The sequence below is a fragment of the Cynocephalus volans genome, chromosome 17 (genome assembly GCF_027409185.1).
Source record: "Cynocephalus volans isolate mCynVol1 chromosome 17, mCynVol1.pri, whole genome shotgun sequence".
NCBI lineage: Eukaryota > Metazoa > Chordata > Mammalia > Dermoptera > Cynocephalidae > Cynocephalus > Cynocephalus volans.
This window is the reverse complement of record NC_084476.1, coordinates 7,243,147-7,260,752: the sequence shown is the minus strand read 5'-3', so window position 1 is coordinate 7,260,752 and position 17,606 is coordinate 7,243,147. Positions and strand designations below refer to the sequence as shown.

General features: G+C 47.3%; 2 protein-coding genes across 4 annotated transcripts; both read left to right on the top strand.

Moving 5' to 3' along the window:
• Positions 1–3,408: 3,408 nt before the first annotated feature.
• EXOSC2 (exosome component 2) lies at positions 3,409–12,911 on the top strand. Of its 3 annotated transcripts, XM_063081921.1 has the most exons (11): positions 3,409–3,562; positions 3,789–3,942; positions 4,236–4,519; positions 5,824–5,925; positions 7,545–7,590; positions 7,825–7,914; positions 9,028–9,093; positions 9,593–9,661; positions 10,930–11,106; positions 11,530–11,658; positions 12,169–12,911. In XM_063081921.1, the coding sequence occupies exons 3-11, from the start codon at positions 4,398–4,400 to the stop codon at positions 12,247–12,249; spliced, it is 882 nt and encodes a 293-aa protein (XP_062937991.1). In that variant the 5' UTR covers positions 3,409–3,562; positions 3,789–3,942; positions 4,236–4,397; the 3' UTR covers positions 12,250–12,911. The 3 variants fall into 3 exon arrangements, with proteins under 3 accessions (XP_062937991.1, XP_062937992.1, XP_062937993.1); XM_063081922.1 differs by lacking the exon at positions 3,789–3,942; XM_063081923.1 differs by lacking the exons at positions 3,409–3,562; positions 9,028–9,093; positions 9,593–9,661 and having other exon boundaries at positions 3,572–3,942.
• Positions 12,912–17,027: 4,116 nt separating this feature from the next.
• On the top strand, positions 17,028–17,583 carry LOC134365671 (uncharacterized). Its single transcript, XM_063081855.1, has one exon. The coding sequence runs from the start codon at positions 17,478–17,480 to the stop codon at positions 17,574–17,576; it is 99 nt and encodes a 32-aa protein (XP_062937925.1). The 5' UTR covers positions 17,028–17,477; the 3' UTR covers positions 17,577–17,583.
• Positions 17,584–17,606: the final 23 nt, after the last annotated feature.

Below are 17,606 nucleotides of genomic sequence, written 5' to 3'. Positions count from 1 at the left end.
GGCAGCATACCACACCACACACGGTGACACAGGGAAGCACCAGGTGGGTCAGGAGGAAGAGGGAGCGAGGGGACGTGCAGACAAGAGCCTTCAGTGTGGTTTCTGTGGGGGGAGCAGGCTTAGAACTGGTTCGTTGGAGTAATTTCGGTGGGCTCTGGGACGTAGAGGCTGTCCCTAGTTGCCTCGCCCTCGGTGATTAGGGCAGGTAGATAGCAGCCCTGAGTGAGAGAGCCTAATAAAGGAGGTGTTTGGGGGTGCAGGCTCTGGATTGGGTGGTTTGCGTGTAAAAGGCACACTCTCCTTGGACGAGTTCTTTGCTCTCCCTAGGAATTGGGCGGGGTCGTCCCTCCAAGGTCAGCAAGGTCCTAAGATGTCAAAGCATCGGAATACAGCAGAGAGAAGACATAGTTAATGCAAGGCCCTACTGCGTATTAATCACAGTTCTGGGGACTGGGCGGTGCATAAAATAGACAAAGTCTGAGGATTTGTGGAGGATACAATGGGCAAACAAGCAAGCAAATATATATTTTGTAAATATTTATTATTTTTTCAACAAATATGTTATGGCTGCCTGCCCTCTATGTGCCAGACATGGTTCCAAGCACAGATACACATTGACTAAGACATATAAAGTTCCTGTTCTCAGAGCACTCACATTCTAGTGGGGGGAGACTGCAATAGGCAAATGAACAAGAAAATTCAATGATGGGAAATATAACAGGATCAAGATAAAAAGGGGACTGGAGGGTTATTCTAGGGAAGTCTTCTCTGAGGAGGTGATATTTGAGCAAGAGGTGAAGAGGAGGAGGAGCCAGGCACACAAAGTCCTGGGAAGAGAGAACTCCATGCAGAAACAGTCCCCAGGGTGGTGAGGAGCTCACGTCTGGCTGCAGCACAGTGAGTGAGCAGCAGCTGAGGAGGGAGCAAGGTCAGAGACCGGAGATGCGGAGGGGATTTGGACTTATTCTTAATCCAAAAAGAGAGAGCTGCCAGAAGTGTTTTAAGCAGGGAAGGGATAGAATGTGATACGTTTTCAAAAGCTCCCTCTGCATGGAGATTGGATGGTAGGAGGCACACAGGCAGAATTAGGATGAAAAGCTAGAAGTTATTAGAGATGACACTGATCTTCTAGGAATGGTGGCCATGGAGGTGCACAGATGTGGAGGGAATCGGTGACTACTGGAATCACAGAGAGAGTTAAAACACACACTCACAGACGTCTGGACCCTGCCTTCACAGAGACTCAATGCCTAAATCTGGGCTCGGGAATCTATATTTTGAACGAGCTCCCCTGGGTTGTGCAGCTGTGTAAAGGGACGGACACTTGTCTCCACAGTGGTGAGCAGGCAAGTGTGACCAGGGAGGGGTGCACTGGCTGGGGAGTCTGGAGTCTTGGACCCAAGTCCCAGCTGCAGGTCTGCTTTTGGGACTCAGTGGCTCCAAACAACCACCACAGATAGCAATGCCTACCTCCAAGATGCTGAGAATGTCAGGAATTAATAACAGTGTAAAGCACTCAGAAAAGGACCAGCGAAGCACTGTTGGGGAGCAGAAAGCTGTTACTTCAAAATATGGTGCTTTGACATGCTGGAATAAAGAAGCAGCCCCAATGTCTCTCGGAACCCCCCACCCCCACCCCTCTGCCCCACCCCCAACCCACCCTGTCTCTCAATCCTCTGTCAATCTCCAAAGTACAGGACGAAGCTGATTCCCTTATCTGCCTAAAGTACACAGCCACCAAAGAAGAAGACAAAACAGACTTTGTCCCAGGCCATCGTATGTTCTCTAGGCCCACTGTGTACCCCTAAAAATCTTTACTCCTACACCCTTATCTTCCTGCTCCCTATGGAAATGAGTATATAAACTCTTTACCCCAGTGGAAAATTGGGACATTAATATCTTGTGATTCCCCCATGATTTGCCTTTTTCCAGCACGTTAAATAATAAAATTTGCTATGTCTTCTTTTCATATTGATCTAAATTTGTCAGTGATTTTTTTTAGTCACAATACAATTTCATAGTACATCTGTTTATATTATGATCATTAAAGATTGCGATCAGATATTGAAATTCAATATCTGAATTTCATTCAGATAGAAGATAATGATACAATGATGGTTTAAAGCTGGTTAAATCAATTTTATAAGCTTATTTATTGAATGAAATAGAAGACTATAAAAAGTAGCTAAAAAGGTAACACACATCACAGTAACTGTTAATGTTTCTGTAACTGTTGGTAAGGCTTACATCTAAATCTGATGCAGAATTCTTAACCGCATTGAAATAGTTCTTTTCTCAGCCACATGGTATTTTGTTCACTGGTGCGATGAGTCTGCAAGAGACTGGTTATGGGTCCCATTTTTTGTCTTCAGCTGTGACTGTGTTGTACCAGCAAGTGCACTCTGTATATTATCCAGAAGCATGTCCCTTCATGAACAGCATCGTCCAGACGTGTAGCAGCTTCATGGCGTCCTTCTCCTGGCTTATATAAGCTAGCAGCCCGTAAGGCAGCTGTATATTCTTCACTGGATAGGAAATCTATCAAAACATCAATGTCTTTTACTGTTCTTGCAATCAGCGCTGCAAAAAGCTGGACATACTCTTCTGTAGGATTCGCTGGCTGGTCTTTGTTAATTGCTGTCTGAATATTATTCAAAGAGGCAGGAGGACCACATTGATGCAACACCCCAATGACATTACAAAACTGATCTGCAAGCTTAGGCAAATGAAGAGATGCATAGGGCAAGGCACAGGGGAGAGGACGCGGAGCTTCCATGCCCTCCCCGGGTGCGCCACCCTCCAGGAGCTTCCACGTGTTCAGCTATCCGGAAGCTCCCAGTGATTTCTATTCATGAACCTTCAGGTGTAAAGAGGAAGTTTTCCCTTGGGAAACGGTGCAGGCTCTGGGGTAAAGCAGGTGCAGTTGGGGGGAACATTGGTCTTGCCACCATCTGCCATGTGAAGTCTGGTCCTCTCTGGGCGTCCATTCCCTCCTTCATAAATGGGTATCCACAATGCCAGTCTCGTGACAAGCTCTGGTGGATGCGAGTGCTGTGAGAGTGGGAGGGTTTAAGGTTATGTCCGTCCTTCCTGGAATGAAACTGAGGGATGCCAGGACTATATCCCCTCTTGGTCTAGGGACACTCGATGCAGACTTGCTCCCTAACTGCCTGGGCTGTGCCGGTCCAAAGGACACCATCGCCCTCTTGCGGCCGAGGCCGGACTCAACAGAGGGGCCGTTCCCGCACGTTACTGGCTCTAGAGCCTTCCCCCTGTCAGGGAAGAGGGCGACGGTCTGGCCCGCCCACTCACCCGATGACCTCCGGGGCACTAGCACTTATGGCACCGACGGGCTTTTTGGACAAGTGTTCAGAGAAAGAGCCTTGCTGTCCTTTTGGAGATGTAGGAAGCCGGCCTGCCGGCTCTTGAGGAGGCAGTGGGACTCGATTTCCTGACCGTAGCGTGTGTGGCTGATGCAAGTCATTTCATTCAATCCTCTTTAGAGTCCCTGTGCGTGAAGAATTACCATCCTCGATTCCCCGAGGTTGGAACTCGGGTTGTTGTGAGTGCTGTATCCTTGCGGGCCAAGGGGAGGCAGGGGCGGCGGGAGGCGAGCAGAAGGGACGAGGGGACGGGAGCCGCACTCGAGCCGCCGACCCCTCGAGCAGTGCCTGGCACGCGCACAGCGCTCCGACTCGCTGCGGGAGCCAACGCAAGCTCACGACATGCGCACTTGCCTTCCCTAAGGTTTGACCTGTGTTCCTAGACGGTTCCTTATTTTTTCGAAGGAAATGCTAGAGCAGATCAGCTCCCTCGAAAGGTCGTGATGAAAGAACAGACCCAGTAAGTCGTCGCCGGAGCACCGTTTGGGGGTGCAGGTGATGGCTGAGGCTGAACCAACACCTGCGGCTATCCTGTCGAATACTGGGGCTACCAGGAACGGTATGAACAGGGACTCTTCTTTCTGTTCGAAGGTGTTCTCCGTCGATCCCATCCCTGATCCTCCTGCGCTCTCTCACACCAAAAAATCAGATTTTAGCTGCTTAGAGTTGGACAGAAACTCAACTCAGAGTTGGTCTGTTTCTCAGTGATCTCTAACTCTGGTAAACAATAAATGGGCTGTGAGTACGAGACAGTTTGTGTAAAAAGTCATTAGCCATACAATGGGAGATTATTCCACGGACGCTCCCTCGCCAATAGTAAACATGGCAACTCAGCTCCCTCCCTCCCTTCAGGTTAACCTAATGGTTGCCAATAGTCAACATGGCCTCCAGACCGTGAGTTCCCATTGGTGGCTGCTCTGAGGCCCCGCCCCCCCCCGAGCGTCGGCCCGGCGTCGCAGAGCCGATATCGCACCTTCCGGCCGAGCTGCGCCTGCGCAAGTCATTGGCGCCAAGATGGCGATGGAGATGAGGCTTCCAGTTGCTCGCAAGACTCTTAGCGAGACCTTGGGCCGCGACTCCAAGAAACACCTGGTGGTGCCGGGGGACACGATCACTACGGACACGGGCTTCATGCGGTATGTGGGGGCCTGGGGGACCCGGAGCGGCGGGGAGTGGCTGCAGGGCTCTGCACGTGGCCTGCTTGCCCGAAACCTGGGCCTCTTGTTCCCTTGCGTTTAAGGCCCCGCGGGTAGCAGGGAACGTCTCCTGAACATGCCAGTTGCCTCATTTCACGTCCTCGTGCTTCTTACTCCCTGCATCTTATGTCCCCTTCTGCGTTTGTCTCAGCCTCCTGAAACCTCCTCTTGTGGCCGTGACTTTTGGGTCCTCTGAAGTCCTTGTCTCTGAGCCTTCCTTGGAGACCTCGAAAACCAGGAGGGATTAGGAGCAGGGGCCTCTTTCCGGTTTTCAGCTGTCAGAGGGAACGGTGGGCTTTCCTGCTTAGTCTCTTTCTCCTTCACTCACATCTCTGAGCTAGGCGCTCGCTTTTGGAATCAGTAATTGGGCTTAGGGCAAACATGCTATATATATCGTGTTACGTGCACCCAATTATACAAACTTTGAATCTAACGGCGGTACAGTGTGTTTTGGTTAAAAGGGCAGGCTCTTGAGACAGGGTTCCAGTTCTGATGCTATCACATATTATCATTTAGCTGTATTACCTCTCCAAGATCACTTGCCTCCTCTGTAAGATAGTGATAACAGTAACTATTTGATAAAGTAGTGAGGATTAAGTGAGAAAATAAATAATGGGAGAAACGAAGCAAAACCCACCATTATATCACCATCGTAAATAATGAACTCTAGGGGCATTTCCGCCTTTTCTTTTTTGGTACACACAGACATAACACAAGGGGTACAGCATTTACAGCAGTGCCTTTTTACCACTGCCCTTTAATCTCCTAGCTTAAGGTTACTGGATCTTACGTTTCATTCCTTCACTCATGCTTTCAGCATATACTTAGTGAGGTTGGGAGTATAACTGAAAATCTCTGTCCTGGTGAAGTTTATGTTCTAACGGAGAGACAGAGAGTAAACAATAAGCACAACAAGCAAGTTATTCAGAATGTTTGGTGATAAGTGCAAGGAGAAAAAAGTGGAGCAGGGTAATTGGAATGTGGTTGGGAATACGGGAGTGGGGGTGGGGGTGGCAGCTGTGGGGTAGGATACTGTTTTAAATGGGATAGTCCAGGTAGGCCTGCTGGAGAAAGTGATGTCTGAGTAGACTTGAGTATGCCGAGGGAGATGTCTGTGTAGCTCTCTGGAGAAGGGGTGTTCCAGGCAGAGAGCAGCCAGTCTGAGGAACACATCCTTCCTGAGGGGAGAGGTCACCTCACCTGTTACACTGGTACTCTTTCTTTGTATCCTCATCTTGCGACAGAGGTCATGGAACGTATATGGGGGAAGAGAAGCTCATTGCCTCTGTGGCTGGCTCTGTGGAGAGAGTAAACAAGTTGATCTGTGTGAAAGCTTTGAAAACCAGGTGAGAACAAAAGGTGTGTATTCTCTTTCTTATGGCATCCATGTTGTTCAACCAGGTCTTTTCTGCCACCCCATCCCAAGCCTTGCCTACCCTATCATGCTGGAGGTCTATGATTTTAAACATGACTGTAGGAAGGGTGGTATAGATCAGTGCGGGCTTCAAAGGTTTCCCCATGTTACCTGACCTCTCCAAGCCTTGGTTACCTCCTCTGCAAGGTGAGGATAATAGCATGACCTGCCTCATGGGATTTTCGTTAGAATTTAATGTGATGGTGCATGTAAAGTAATTGGAACAGGGCCCAGTACCTAGAAGCATTCAGTAAAGATTACCCCAGAAAGGAAGCCAGTGTCGTTGGAACAGAGCAAGTGAGGGGGAGAACAGGAGCAGACACAGGTAGAGAGCTGAGACGGGTGGACAGTTGGCCTGCCTTCTAGCCGTGGAAGCATTTTGGCTTCCACTTTGTGTAATCTGGGAAGCCATTGGAAGGGGCGGAGCAGAGGAGGGACATGATCTGCCTTACGTTTTGATAAAATCACTCTGGATGTTGCAGGGAGATTGAATGGCGGCCAGGGGCAGGCTTATGGAGATGGATGAGGGACCATATTTCATCACCTGAAGTGGTGATAGCTTGCACTAAGGTGGCAGCAGTGGCAGTGGGGAGTAGTGATTAGATTCTGCGTGTATTTTGTTTTCTGAGTGTTTTTATCATGAAAGGGTGTTGGATTTTGTATTCTTTGAGAATTTCTATATATAAGGCCATGTTGTCTGCAAATAGAGATACTTTTACTTCTTTCTTTCCAATTTGGATGCCTTTTATATCCTGCATATATTTAAGGGTAGAGCCAGCAGGATTTGCTGCTGGCCTTGTCTTGAAGCATTACTCTCCAAGATTTTTTGCCTGAGCAAATGAGGGGATGGAGTCACCATTTATTGAGATGGGGATGACTGGGAGAGGCACAGTCTGCTACCGAGGAGGGGAGGGGGCTGCTGGAAAGCTTAGTTTTTAGGCTTGCTATATTTGACATGTGCCTATTAGTCATCTAAGTGGTGATGTTGGGTAGCTAGCAGTTGAATAGAATCTGGAATTCAGAGGAATAATGCAATTATCAGTGGTATTTTCAAGCCATTAGATTGGATGAGCTCACCAAGAGGTGAGTGTGAGTGGAATAGAGAAGTGGTCTAATGACTGAGCCTTCAGCGTCGAACACTTCATTAGAATTGGGGAGGAGGGACTAGCAAAGGGGACTGAGATGAGCAGGCAGTGGGTTAGGAGACAGTAGGTAGACGGTTTGGGTGGTGTTCTGTCTCGAAATCGCCTTTCTCCTTTAGTTGGTGCAGAACTCATGCTTTTCATTGTCACGTAACCTAACAAAATAGGGGCTTTAGGTTAAACAACTTGCAGTAAGTGATTTATTTAAGGATAGTTAATGGAGACTTTATGCATGTAGGAATGTTTGAAGTTATCAATTCCTGAAAATAAGTCCAAACAGCATAGTTATATGCATTTGCTAAATGTGCCTAATCAGGGCCCTCATCCTGTTTAACCAAAATCTCAAATGGTGCTTGGTCTTGTAAGAGAATCTATTCACTGATAGATGACCTTTTGTTTTATCTTCCAGATATAATGGTGAAGTAGGAGACATTGTAGTGGGGAGAATCACAGAGGTAAAGTCCACATTAGATCAGTTTTTACAAAGTAAAGGCAGGCTGGTGATTTAATGAGTGAAACAGTCATTCTGTGTGTAGTTACGTGAAAAAAGCATTCATTACTTTTGGCTATTGTGTGACCTCTGATGTAAATATTTGGCTTGTTAAATTTGGGAATACTGGTCACTAATGATATGAGCTCTTGCCCTGCAAGCATGTGTCCGTCCAGGTGTGGAACTTCTTTTTTTGTAGGTTCAACAGAAGAGGTGGAAGGTGGAGACCAACTCCAGGCTGGATTCAGTCTTGCTTCTCTCATCCATGAACCTTCCTGGAGGAGAGCTGGTAAGGGTCTCCATCTGGGTCCTGGGACTGTACATTGGGCTAGCGAGAGCTGTGGGGCCCTTTGTTCCACCTGAGAACTTTGCTTTACAAGGAGGTTGCCCCTTTTACTCCTAAAGAGGATTGCTGTGAAGTTTGCTACCTGAAGTTTGGGTGTATAAAGGCTGTTAAGTTGGCCCAGGTCTCCCAGCATAGGCAGCAATTCATGTGTGGTAAGATCTGAAACATCCATGAAGTGGGATCCCAAAAGAGAGTTGGGGAGAGAAGCTTTTATATGTTTGGTGCTAGTAATTTTCCTTTTTTGGTGTATCAGCTTTGCACAGAGAAGGTGTTCCTTGAAAAGCTGTCTTTAGATTAGTTTTTCGTGAATTGAATGGCATTCAGTTATTCCAGACAACTGCGATAACTAAGCTGTAGCCTTTTGTAAAATATCACAGCTCACCTTTATCTTTAGTCCAGCACATATTTACAGAGTCTCACTGTGCTGGGTTCTGTGGAGAATGCCAAGCACGATTAAGTTCCTTAAAGAGCTTATAGTCTAGCAGGGGATATGAGATAACTGATCCAAGTTCCTGGCAGTAGAATAATAAACAAGCAGTGGTTGTACAAAAGGAGTGATTAATTTCAGTGGGAGAAGCTCATGGGAAAGGCTGGCACTGGAGTTAATCCTTGGAGGAAGGAGAGAATGTAAATGAGTGCAGGGAGTTCGAGAAAAATGTAAGTGTGTGTGCGCAGAGACGCAGCCAAGCGGGAGGCTGGGAGGCCGTCGGGGCCTGCTAGGGCGTGGAGAGCTGTCGTGGAAGGTGAGTTTGGAAAAGTAGGCTGGGCGAGATGGAGAGGGTTTTAAATATCAGGTAAGATAGTGTTACTCAGAGGAGGGAGGGAGAGAGGAAAGAGAAGAGGAGCTGTGGAAAGTTCTGTCCAGAGGTTAAGTTGTGAGTATCACTCTTGTTCCCCTCGAGTGGCTCAGGTTAACTATCTTCTATAATTTTTAGTGTCTGAATATCGTGGTTGGCTTCAAAGATCTCAAGAGAAAGTGAAAGAGAAAGAAGTGATGGGGTGAGATCTTTCTGAGATCTGGCTTAAGTAACGCGGTCATTTCTTTGTGTATTTCAGAGGAGAAGATCTGCAGAAGATGAGCTTGCAATGAGAGGTTTCTTGCAGGAAGGGGATCTTATCAGTGTATCCTGTACTTTATATTCTAGCATTTTGATTCTTTTGTATGGGGCTGGGAAATGGGGCTTACATTGTATGTCTCTGACTGGAGAAACATGTAATCCTTGCCGTGATCTGAGCCCTGGACCAAGTGTCAAGGGCTCTGCTGCAGCCTTTCTCTGTCTCCTTAACTCAGGCTGACTCCCCAGTTCTCGTTCAGACCTGCTGCTGAGTTATTTCTTTGCATCTTGTAACTTACGGTGGCCTGTGCTTAGGCTAGACTCAAGTTTTCTTAGTGATGTTAACTTTTATCCCAGGGAGTAGAAAAGGTGTTGTTCATATTCATGACAAGCAAGGGGAGAGGTGAGGTCACAGTGATGTCCTATGAGTCTGTCTAAGACCATGGAGTCAGACTGTTGGGGATGGGAGGAAAAGATGGAAGCATGGGGCCAAGGGGGCAGGGGAGGCAAGTGACACAGAAGTGGGCAGCCGAGGCTGCTGTTTGTTCCTTCATCATCCTGGCCAGGCTGAGGTTCAGGCAGTGTTCTCTGATGGAGCTGTCTCTCTGCACACGAGGAGCCTGAAATATGGAAAAGTAAGTTGGGCTCTTGCTGTTCTTGTTTGCTCACTGAGACTTCAAAGTCCATTTCTGAATCACCATAACTCTCTAGAATTCTGACTTAAAGAACCTCTTTAAGTTAAGCACTGAAGGCTGGCATCCCACAAACTGATCATGTTCCCTGAGCTTAGCAGAAGGAAGGTCCAGATTCACACAGTTGTGGGTCAGTGGCATTGTAAAGGAGGACAACTTTTATCCTTTCTTTTTTATTTTTATTTTTTGGCATCTGCCCAGTACAGGGATCAAACCCTGGATCTTGGTGTTATCAGCACCACGCTCTAACGCTCTAACTAACTGAGCTAAGTGGCCAGTCCCACTTTTATCCTTTTTCTCCTGAGGAGACCGTTCAGGCAGAAGAAAGAGCACCTCTGACCCAGGGCTGTGAGGCGCTGCTGTCTCTGCTGCCTCCAGGGGGCACTGTAGCTCCGCACTGGGGCCGGGCCAGAGCGGCTTCCTTGGAACAAAGGGAGGCCTGGGCCTGATGAAACATCCCATAGACAGGCATCCCATCAGTAAGATGGCTATTATTGCTAGCAAAGATTGGTCTGTCACCTGAGCCTCTAAATAAAATTTCACTGCTTTTCTTGTATGAGGTTACATTATTGAGGCTCTTTATTTTTTTAAGGACATAATACTTCAGACAGCAAATTGTGATTTATTAGTCTCTTGGCTTTATCTGGGTGAACCTATTCATTTTCTGAGTGGAACAAAAACCTCTTCTCTCAGCGGAGTGGCTGCAGCCAACCACATTCATGTACTGAGAGTACTTGAAGTTGGGAGCTGAACACTAGGTGCTGACCTTTACAGGCCTGGTCCCGAAGACCCTCCCTCAGCAGCATGTGGACTTGGAGCTGGCAGTATAAGTGTTTAGCATTAAAGTGCAAGCTAGGTCATGGAACAGGGCAGCACTCCTTGGCCAACAGGAGGCTCAAGTTCACGTCCTCATTGGCTCCAGCCTCTCTAACAGACAGCACACCAGCCCTGGCTTAGAATGTAATGATGATTGCAAAGGGAAATGACAGAGAAGAGTATTGAAAGTCACCTTCTGTTGGGCTGTACAAACAGCCTATGAATCCAGAAGTGTTCTCTGCAAAAATGCATACTATGTATGTGCATATAGGTCACAGCAATTAATAGGAAGAACACTGATTTGAATATAACTAGGACGTGTGTGTTCTGTAGTCTACTTTCCGTTCACCTCGCTGTTGAGCCTACAGTGACCTACCTTATGATTATTTCTTTAGCTAGGTCAGGGTGTTCTGGTCCAAGTCTCTCCCTCCCTGGTGAAACGGCAAAAGACTCACTTCCATGACCTGCCATGTGGTGCCTCTGTCATTCTGGGTAACAATGGCTTCATCTGGATCTACCCAACGCCTGAGCACAAAGAAGAGGATGCAGGAGGCTTCACTGCAAACCTGGAGGTGAGTGAACACCATTACTGCTGTTGGTGGATGGAGCAGCATTTGGTTTCCACTGTATTTTTGTGGCAGTTGGAGTTCATTGTTTTTTAACTATGTTATCACTGTAGACAGAGTTAGTTTGAATTTCCATTGAGGTGTGTTCATGAACGTTGTATTGCCTTCTCTTTCCTGAAGAAATGAACTCAGTGACTGGTACAGCCTTTGCTGGCAAAGATGGCAGAGTTGCAGAGTAATAGCCAAAGAGCCACTGAAAAAAGCCACCCTTTTTAATTTCCCTTGGAATTTGCTGTTTGATTGGTTTGGAGTCCCAGAGTGATCCTCTCTGAGTCACAAATGATTTCTTTTCTGTGATTTACTGTGACTCTTCACTTATTTTCCTCCTGTTTATAGTTCCCTTCCCTTCTCCTTTGCATGCCCTTGTAGCCTGTCTCCCTTGCTGATCGGGAGGTGATATCCCGGCTTCGGAACTGCATCGTCTCGCTAGTAACTCAGAGGATGATGCTGTATGATACCAGCATCCTGTACTGCTACGAAGCATCCCTTCCACATCAGGTACTCTACCCAGGACTTCCCTTTTCCTACTGATCTGTGACCTGCTCCGTGTTCATTCAGTTTCAGCAATCACATCTCCCAAGTACTTTTTTGCATGTCCATCAGTATGAACTGGCCTGGGGGATAGCCTTAATAAGTTTCTGGTATCTTTCCCCAAGATACTTCCCATGTTCTCAATGTCTAGTGCCAACCTAAGGACTTGGTGGGGGTGGAGGTGCCAGGTGGGACTAGTTCATGACAGCAACCCTTTGGACTTCATCTGGTTCATCCCAAATCTCAGCCATCTTTTTAATGAGTGTTGGGATATCTTTGTTCTTGTTAGCTGTATCTCGTTAGCTGATATTATTAAGGTGGTTCTAGCATATCGTATCTTGCAGCATTTAGTCTCTGATACATGAAAGGAATAGAGAAAGTTTATATTAACCATGTTTGGTTGCTGTGTTTGTATTGTCTTGGTGGTCTGCTTATAATTGGTTTCTTTTCTGAACAAATTTTTTCTTTCTTTTTCAGATCAAAGACATCTTAAAGCCAGAAATAATAGAGGAAATCGTGATGGAAACACGCCAGAGGCTTTTAGAACAGGAGGGATAAGGAGTAGCTCCTGACATATGTTGCTGGACTGGTTCTTGAAACTGAAGAATCTGATGTGTGGACCCTACGTGTGACTCAGTGAAGACCTGAAAAATTCATTATTTGATCTGTGTTGACAGCCATGTAGCCACGGCCTCCAGCCTACAGACCTGCTTTCTCCTGTTCTAAGACAAAGCCTGGGTGGAAGGTGAACAGTGCCTCTGGCCCTTCAGGTTGATGGCTGAATCCCAGCACTAGGGGCTGGTTTCAAGTCTTTCAAAGTGCAGTGTCCCAACCGCCAGCCAAATGGGCTCATCCTGGAGTAATATGGAGAATCCTTTGTCTTACATGCCCCGTCATTCACAAGGCACAGTGCCCTGTCCAGTTGCCCCAGTGGGAAGCATGGTATCCCTGACCCCCAAATAGTCTGCTTTTGGCTGCATTCCACCCCCTTTAAAGCTCAAGTGTGACACTGAAGAATACAGTTGGTAAGGTTAGCCCCGCAACCAAATGGAAGAGTAAAGTTAACCAAGCAGCCTTTTGCTGGGTTGGAATCTTATTCCCATTGTGTGTCCCTTCTAGTGACAGATGCGTGTCCACACCAGGATGCCTTGATCTGTCCTGCTTGTTTGGGCGACTTGTAAGAAGCTGAATTATTATCAATATAGAATGAATGTTCTGCATCCATGTACTTTTTGGTGCTCTGATAAACACAAAAACAACAAAGTGGAAAAATGGAGATGGGAAAACAAAAGCTATTTCCTCCTATAATTGAAGCAGTAATGTGTTAACTTTTTGATAATTCAGGGTTAAAAGGTAAAAACAAGGGCCAGCCCTGTGGCTCACTCGGGAGAGTGCGGCGCTGGGAGCGCCAAAGCTGTGGGTTCGGATCCTATATAGGGATGGCCGGTGCGCTCCCTGGCTGAGCGTGGTGCAGACCACACCTTGCTGAGGGTTGCGATCCCTTTACCGGTCAGGGGGAAAAAAAAAAGATAAAAACAAAATGTTGAAGTTCTCATGGAGGAATGTTAGAATTCCTATGCTTTGTTGTTTTTCCTATGACTATAAAAATGGTGCCCTGATTTAGGTTTTGGGAAACATTTTTAAAGGTCCTATATGCAAGTGCTGTTTTAATTTACATATGGGGTGAACTATTTTTTGCTATCTATAAATGTGTTATCATTGGTTCTGTTCTGAGTTCTGCATAATACTTAGGGGCTGAGGACAGTTGAAGGAGGGCTCAGCAGATATAAATGCCTCCTACAGAGGCCCTAACTACTCTATGTGCATCACCTAGTAAATTTAAACCTGGGATAGTTTCAGTGGCAGTGAGCTTTGTATATTGCATTTGATGGTTATGAAATATAGTTTGGCTCTTTTTCATTAAGCAGTAAGTTTCTTTAACATTATTCAGTGGACAACTTTATATCATTTCTTTTCTATTACAAGTTGTTTCACCTATTTTGAGGAGTTTGCAGACAACTGAATATTCTATAGGCTATGTTACAACTTTAGATTGGCTCACCTGTCATTTTTTTGAGAAAATTGTCCAGGCTGTATGCCTCTTGAGAGAAGGGAGTGGGAAACAGTGGGAGTCTGAGTCCCGGGTTTGGTTTTGAGCCATACGCAAGCTTATTTATGTTCTTCACTTGGTGTCTCCTAAAACTGCCAGCCTACGCTGTTCACCCAGTATCTGCCGAATGGTAATTACCTGCTAATGGAAATAATATAAAGGTCTGAAAGTACCTTTTGGTGGGGCCCGCCTGTGGCTCACTCGGAAGAGTGCGGTGCTGCTAACACCAAAGCCACGGGTTCGGATCCCATATAGGGATGGCCGGTTCGCTCACTGGGTGAGTGTGGTGCGGACAACACCCAAGTCAAGGGTTAAGATCCCCTTACTGGTCATCTTTAAAAAAAAAAAAAAAAAAAGTAACTTTTGGTGATTGTCTACATTCCATGGTCCACTAGAGGGCGCCCTTGTTAGGTGTAATTCTAGCTGGTATTAAAAAAGGAATAAGCTGAACTTTTTACACTGGTCCTGGAATCCCTTCAGCAACTTGGTGGGTTGCTTTGCTTTATAAAAGTGAGGACAAAATTAGATTGAACGGAATCACTTTTAATGAAAATACATGAGCTTAAAGGGATTTATTCAACATTTGGCAACATTTACTTCTGACAGGCATTTGCTAGGCTCTGGATTCTAGTTTTAAGTCCTTAAAAGTATCATTCTATAGTGTTACACAGGGATTTAAAAAGTATGGTGCAACTCTAGAAGGAAATATTACAGTCTGGGCTTGGGGCACACCTAAGACTAGAAAACAGTGGATGTGGAAAATGGAGATTAGGGATAAGCCTCTAAAGATCAAGGGCGGTTGACTATAGTGGCTGCCAAGCAGCAGTCCCAATCTTTGTGGAAAACCAAACCATCTAGTTTGGTCCTCGTGATAGCCTTGGAAAGTAAGCAGTTATGACCCCCACTTATAGGGGAAGAAATCAATTCAGAGAATTAATGTGACTTGATTAGGACCATTAGCAACTGTGAATCAGGAACAGATTTAAGCTCTAGAGAGGTGTCATAAAGCAGTCCTTTAGAGGTTGGGCTGGACTGATTGTGAAAGGTTATGGTCCAGAAAATTAATTTCCAGTATTGAGACTGATCTTTTTGGATTGTTACTTATTTTGCTTATTGCCTGCCCCTCCATGTGTGCGCCATGAGGATAAGGATAACTTTTTTTTCCCCCACTGCTGTATCCCAGCACATAGAACAGTGCTTATCTCACTGGTGCTCAATAAATGCTTGTTAAATGAATTGTTCAAGAAATTTGTATTAGAGTTCTGATTTGATTATCAAGTTCTAAGCTAACTAGAGAATGACAAAGATGTGGAGGAAACTATTAAAGTGAATAGGAATTAAGAGAAAGCAAAATCTCCAAGAAAAAAAATTAGGGTAGAAATCAGGATAAGATAATGGGTAAATAATCAAAAGGAACAAGGGCACTGAAATTTAAAGAATGACACTGTGGATCAGGACCAAGTTTTTTAGCCAGATTATTTTGTGAGACTGAACAACACTAAGCCAATTAACACCTGAATTTATAAATTCCAGTTCTAAATCTGGGCACAAATTTCCATATGTTTTACATTCAGTACCTTCAAGTGACTATTTCCTCTTGAAGCCAATGTCGAAAACAAGTGCCATTTCTCAGTGCAGCAGGAATATTTCTAAAATACTTAATAGCTAAAGGTACAACACTTACAATGCAGCTATGGTTCCCCCTGATATCAGTAGCAACTTCTGAAAAGTCAGTTGTTTCACAGTAGTTGATCAACAGATACTTGGTACTGAATAGTACAGTGGAAAAGCCATGGGTTTTGGAGCAAAGTCCATCTGGACAGAAATCGTATTTTCTTACATGCTAGCCAAGTGACCTTGGGTAAGTCACTTCTCTAGAATCTGTTTCCCCATCTGTATAATGGGGAATAATATTACATGCCTCAACGGGCTACAGGGAAGATTAAATGAGATACTGCAATTTCAGAAAAGTGCAAACAGTGCTGGGTGTAAAGTAGGTGCTGGGATGATTGGATCTCTTTATAAGTGAGCATGTCTCGGTCAGGTGCACTGCTCTGGGGAGATGTGGAGAGTGAACAGGACACCAGGGTGCTTTATAGTTGCAGGGTCATGACAGGTTCGGCGTGTCTGGGTCATTCGGTAGCTCTGAAGGCCTGCTAAACCCCAAAATCTGGTCACTTTCTTGGCTAACAGGATTTTTTTTTTTTTTTTATGTGAATTCGTGTTCACCTGGGAAATGTCTAATCTTAAAGGTTCATTCTAGCGCCAACATCTATGATTGCGCCTGGCATACCCTCCGAACAAAAGCTGTTTCTTTAATGGGTAAACCTCTTGATACCCTCAAAGAAACAAACAATTGAATTCGTTAGCAATATGTCGGATGCTTTCCATCTGTATATTTCTTCTCTAGCTTTGGGGAAATGAAAGGGGTAAAAGTCACCAAATACCTGAGTTTCCACGAGCCAAATTTTCTCCCCTAAAGAGGCTCAAGGAAGTAATCCACCTACGGTTCTGGGAAAGTCCAATCCGCAGTTTTCCCCTTGCTTTGGCTCTTCGCTCTTCTTTCTACTCGCGCCGGGGAAACGTGGCCCACCCGACGCGAGGCCGGCGAGAGTCCACCATCTCCGGGGAGGGTGGGACCGAGGTCGGAGTCCGCAGCAGAGGACAAGCAGTCCTGGCGCGGGCGGAAGGAGGGGTGCCGCGGGACCACAACTCCCGGCACGCCCCGCGGGTTGCGCCGAAAGCGGTTGGCTGGGAGCTCTGGCCCTCCTGCCCTCACCGGCCAATGGGACGAAGGAGAGAGGCCTGACCCGGATTCTCGGGGTCCAATGGCAGTACAGAGGAGGCGGGTGCTTCCTTACCGCTCACCTGGCGCTCTGAAAAGCCCCATTTTAAAGCTCTTGCCGGGCTGGACTCTCGCAGGCAGTGAGACCAGAACCGGAAGTTGCGGCGGCGTCCCGAGAGAGCAGCGCAGGGAGCATCCCGGTCCCCACGAGGCGGGCTCCGGGGCCGCCGGGGGCGGGGCGGGGGGCGGGGCCTGTCCGTTGTGGAGCGGCTCGTAATCCATCATGGCGGCCGCGGGGGTCGGTGTCTGTTCCTGAGCAGCGCTGGATCCGGAGCCGGTTCCCGGGTCCTGCGGCTGAGGAGCCCCTTCGTTGTCCCCGGCCCCTAACGGCAGGGGAAGGCTGGGTCCCTCGGCGGAGCTCGGCAGCGCTCGGCAGCTCGGGGAATGTGACTGCCTGGCCACGGCGGCGGCGACGGTGGCATCGTCCGGGGCCGGGGGAGGGGGTGTCTCCGGCAGAGGTCCCCTGGCTCGGGGCAGCTGAGGCGGCGAGGCCTCCTCCCCCCTGCGCCCGCCGCCCGCCTTCGGGGCCGCGAGAGTCCGTCGTCCTTTGCAGCCCCGCTTCGGCGCTGGGACACTGGGGTGGTCTCTCTCCCCCAGACCTGCGACACCCCGTTTCTGAGGCGTGGAGCAGCGTCGCCCACGAGTAAGCCGCCTGTGCCCCGCCCCGGCAGCCTGCCTCTTCCGCCCGAGCCGCCTCTTGCTCCGGGTCCCGGCCCCAAGTTTGGCCACGGATTCCCCCTTCCCCCCATTCAAACCCCCTCCCTGCTGTCAAGTGGCCTCCCCTTCCCCCCAGGTTGCTCCCGCGAGCCTCCAATGCTCTGACTTCTTCCAATGTCACCTACGGCCCCCTTGGTCTCAGTCCAGCCACAAACTTTAATGCAAAGGAAAAGTCTGGGTTGGTTTCACAGGCCTTTTAAAAAGCGGACTTAAAAGTTGCTGGCAATGCATCCCTTCACGTCA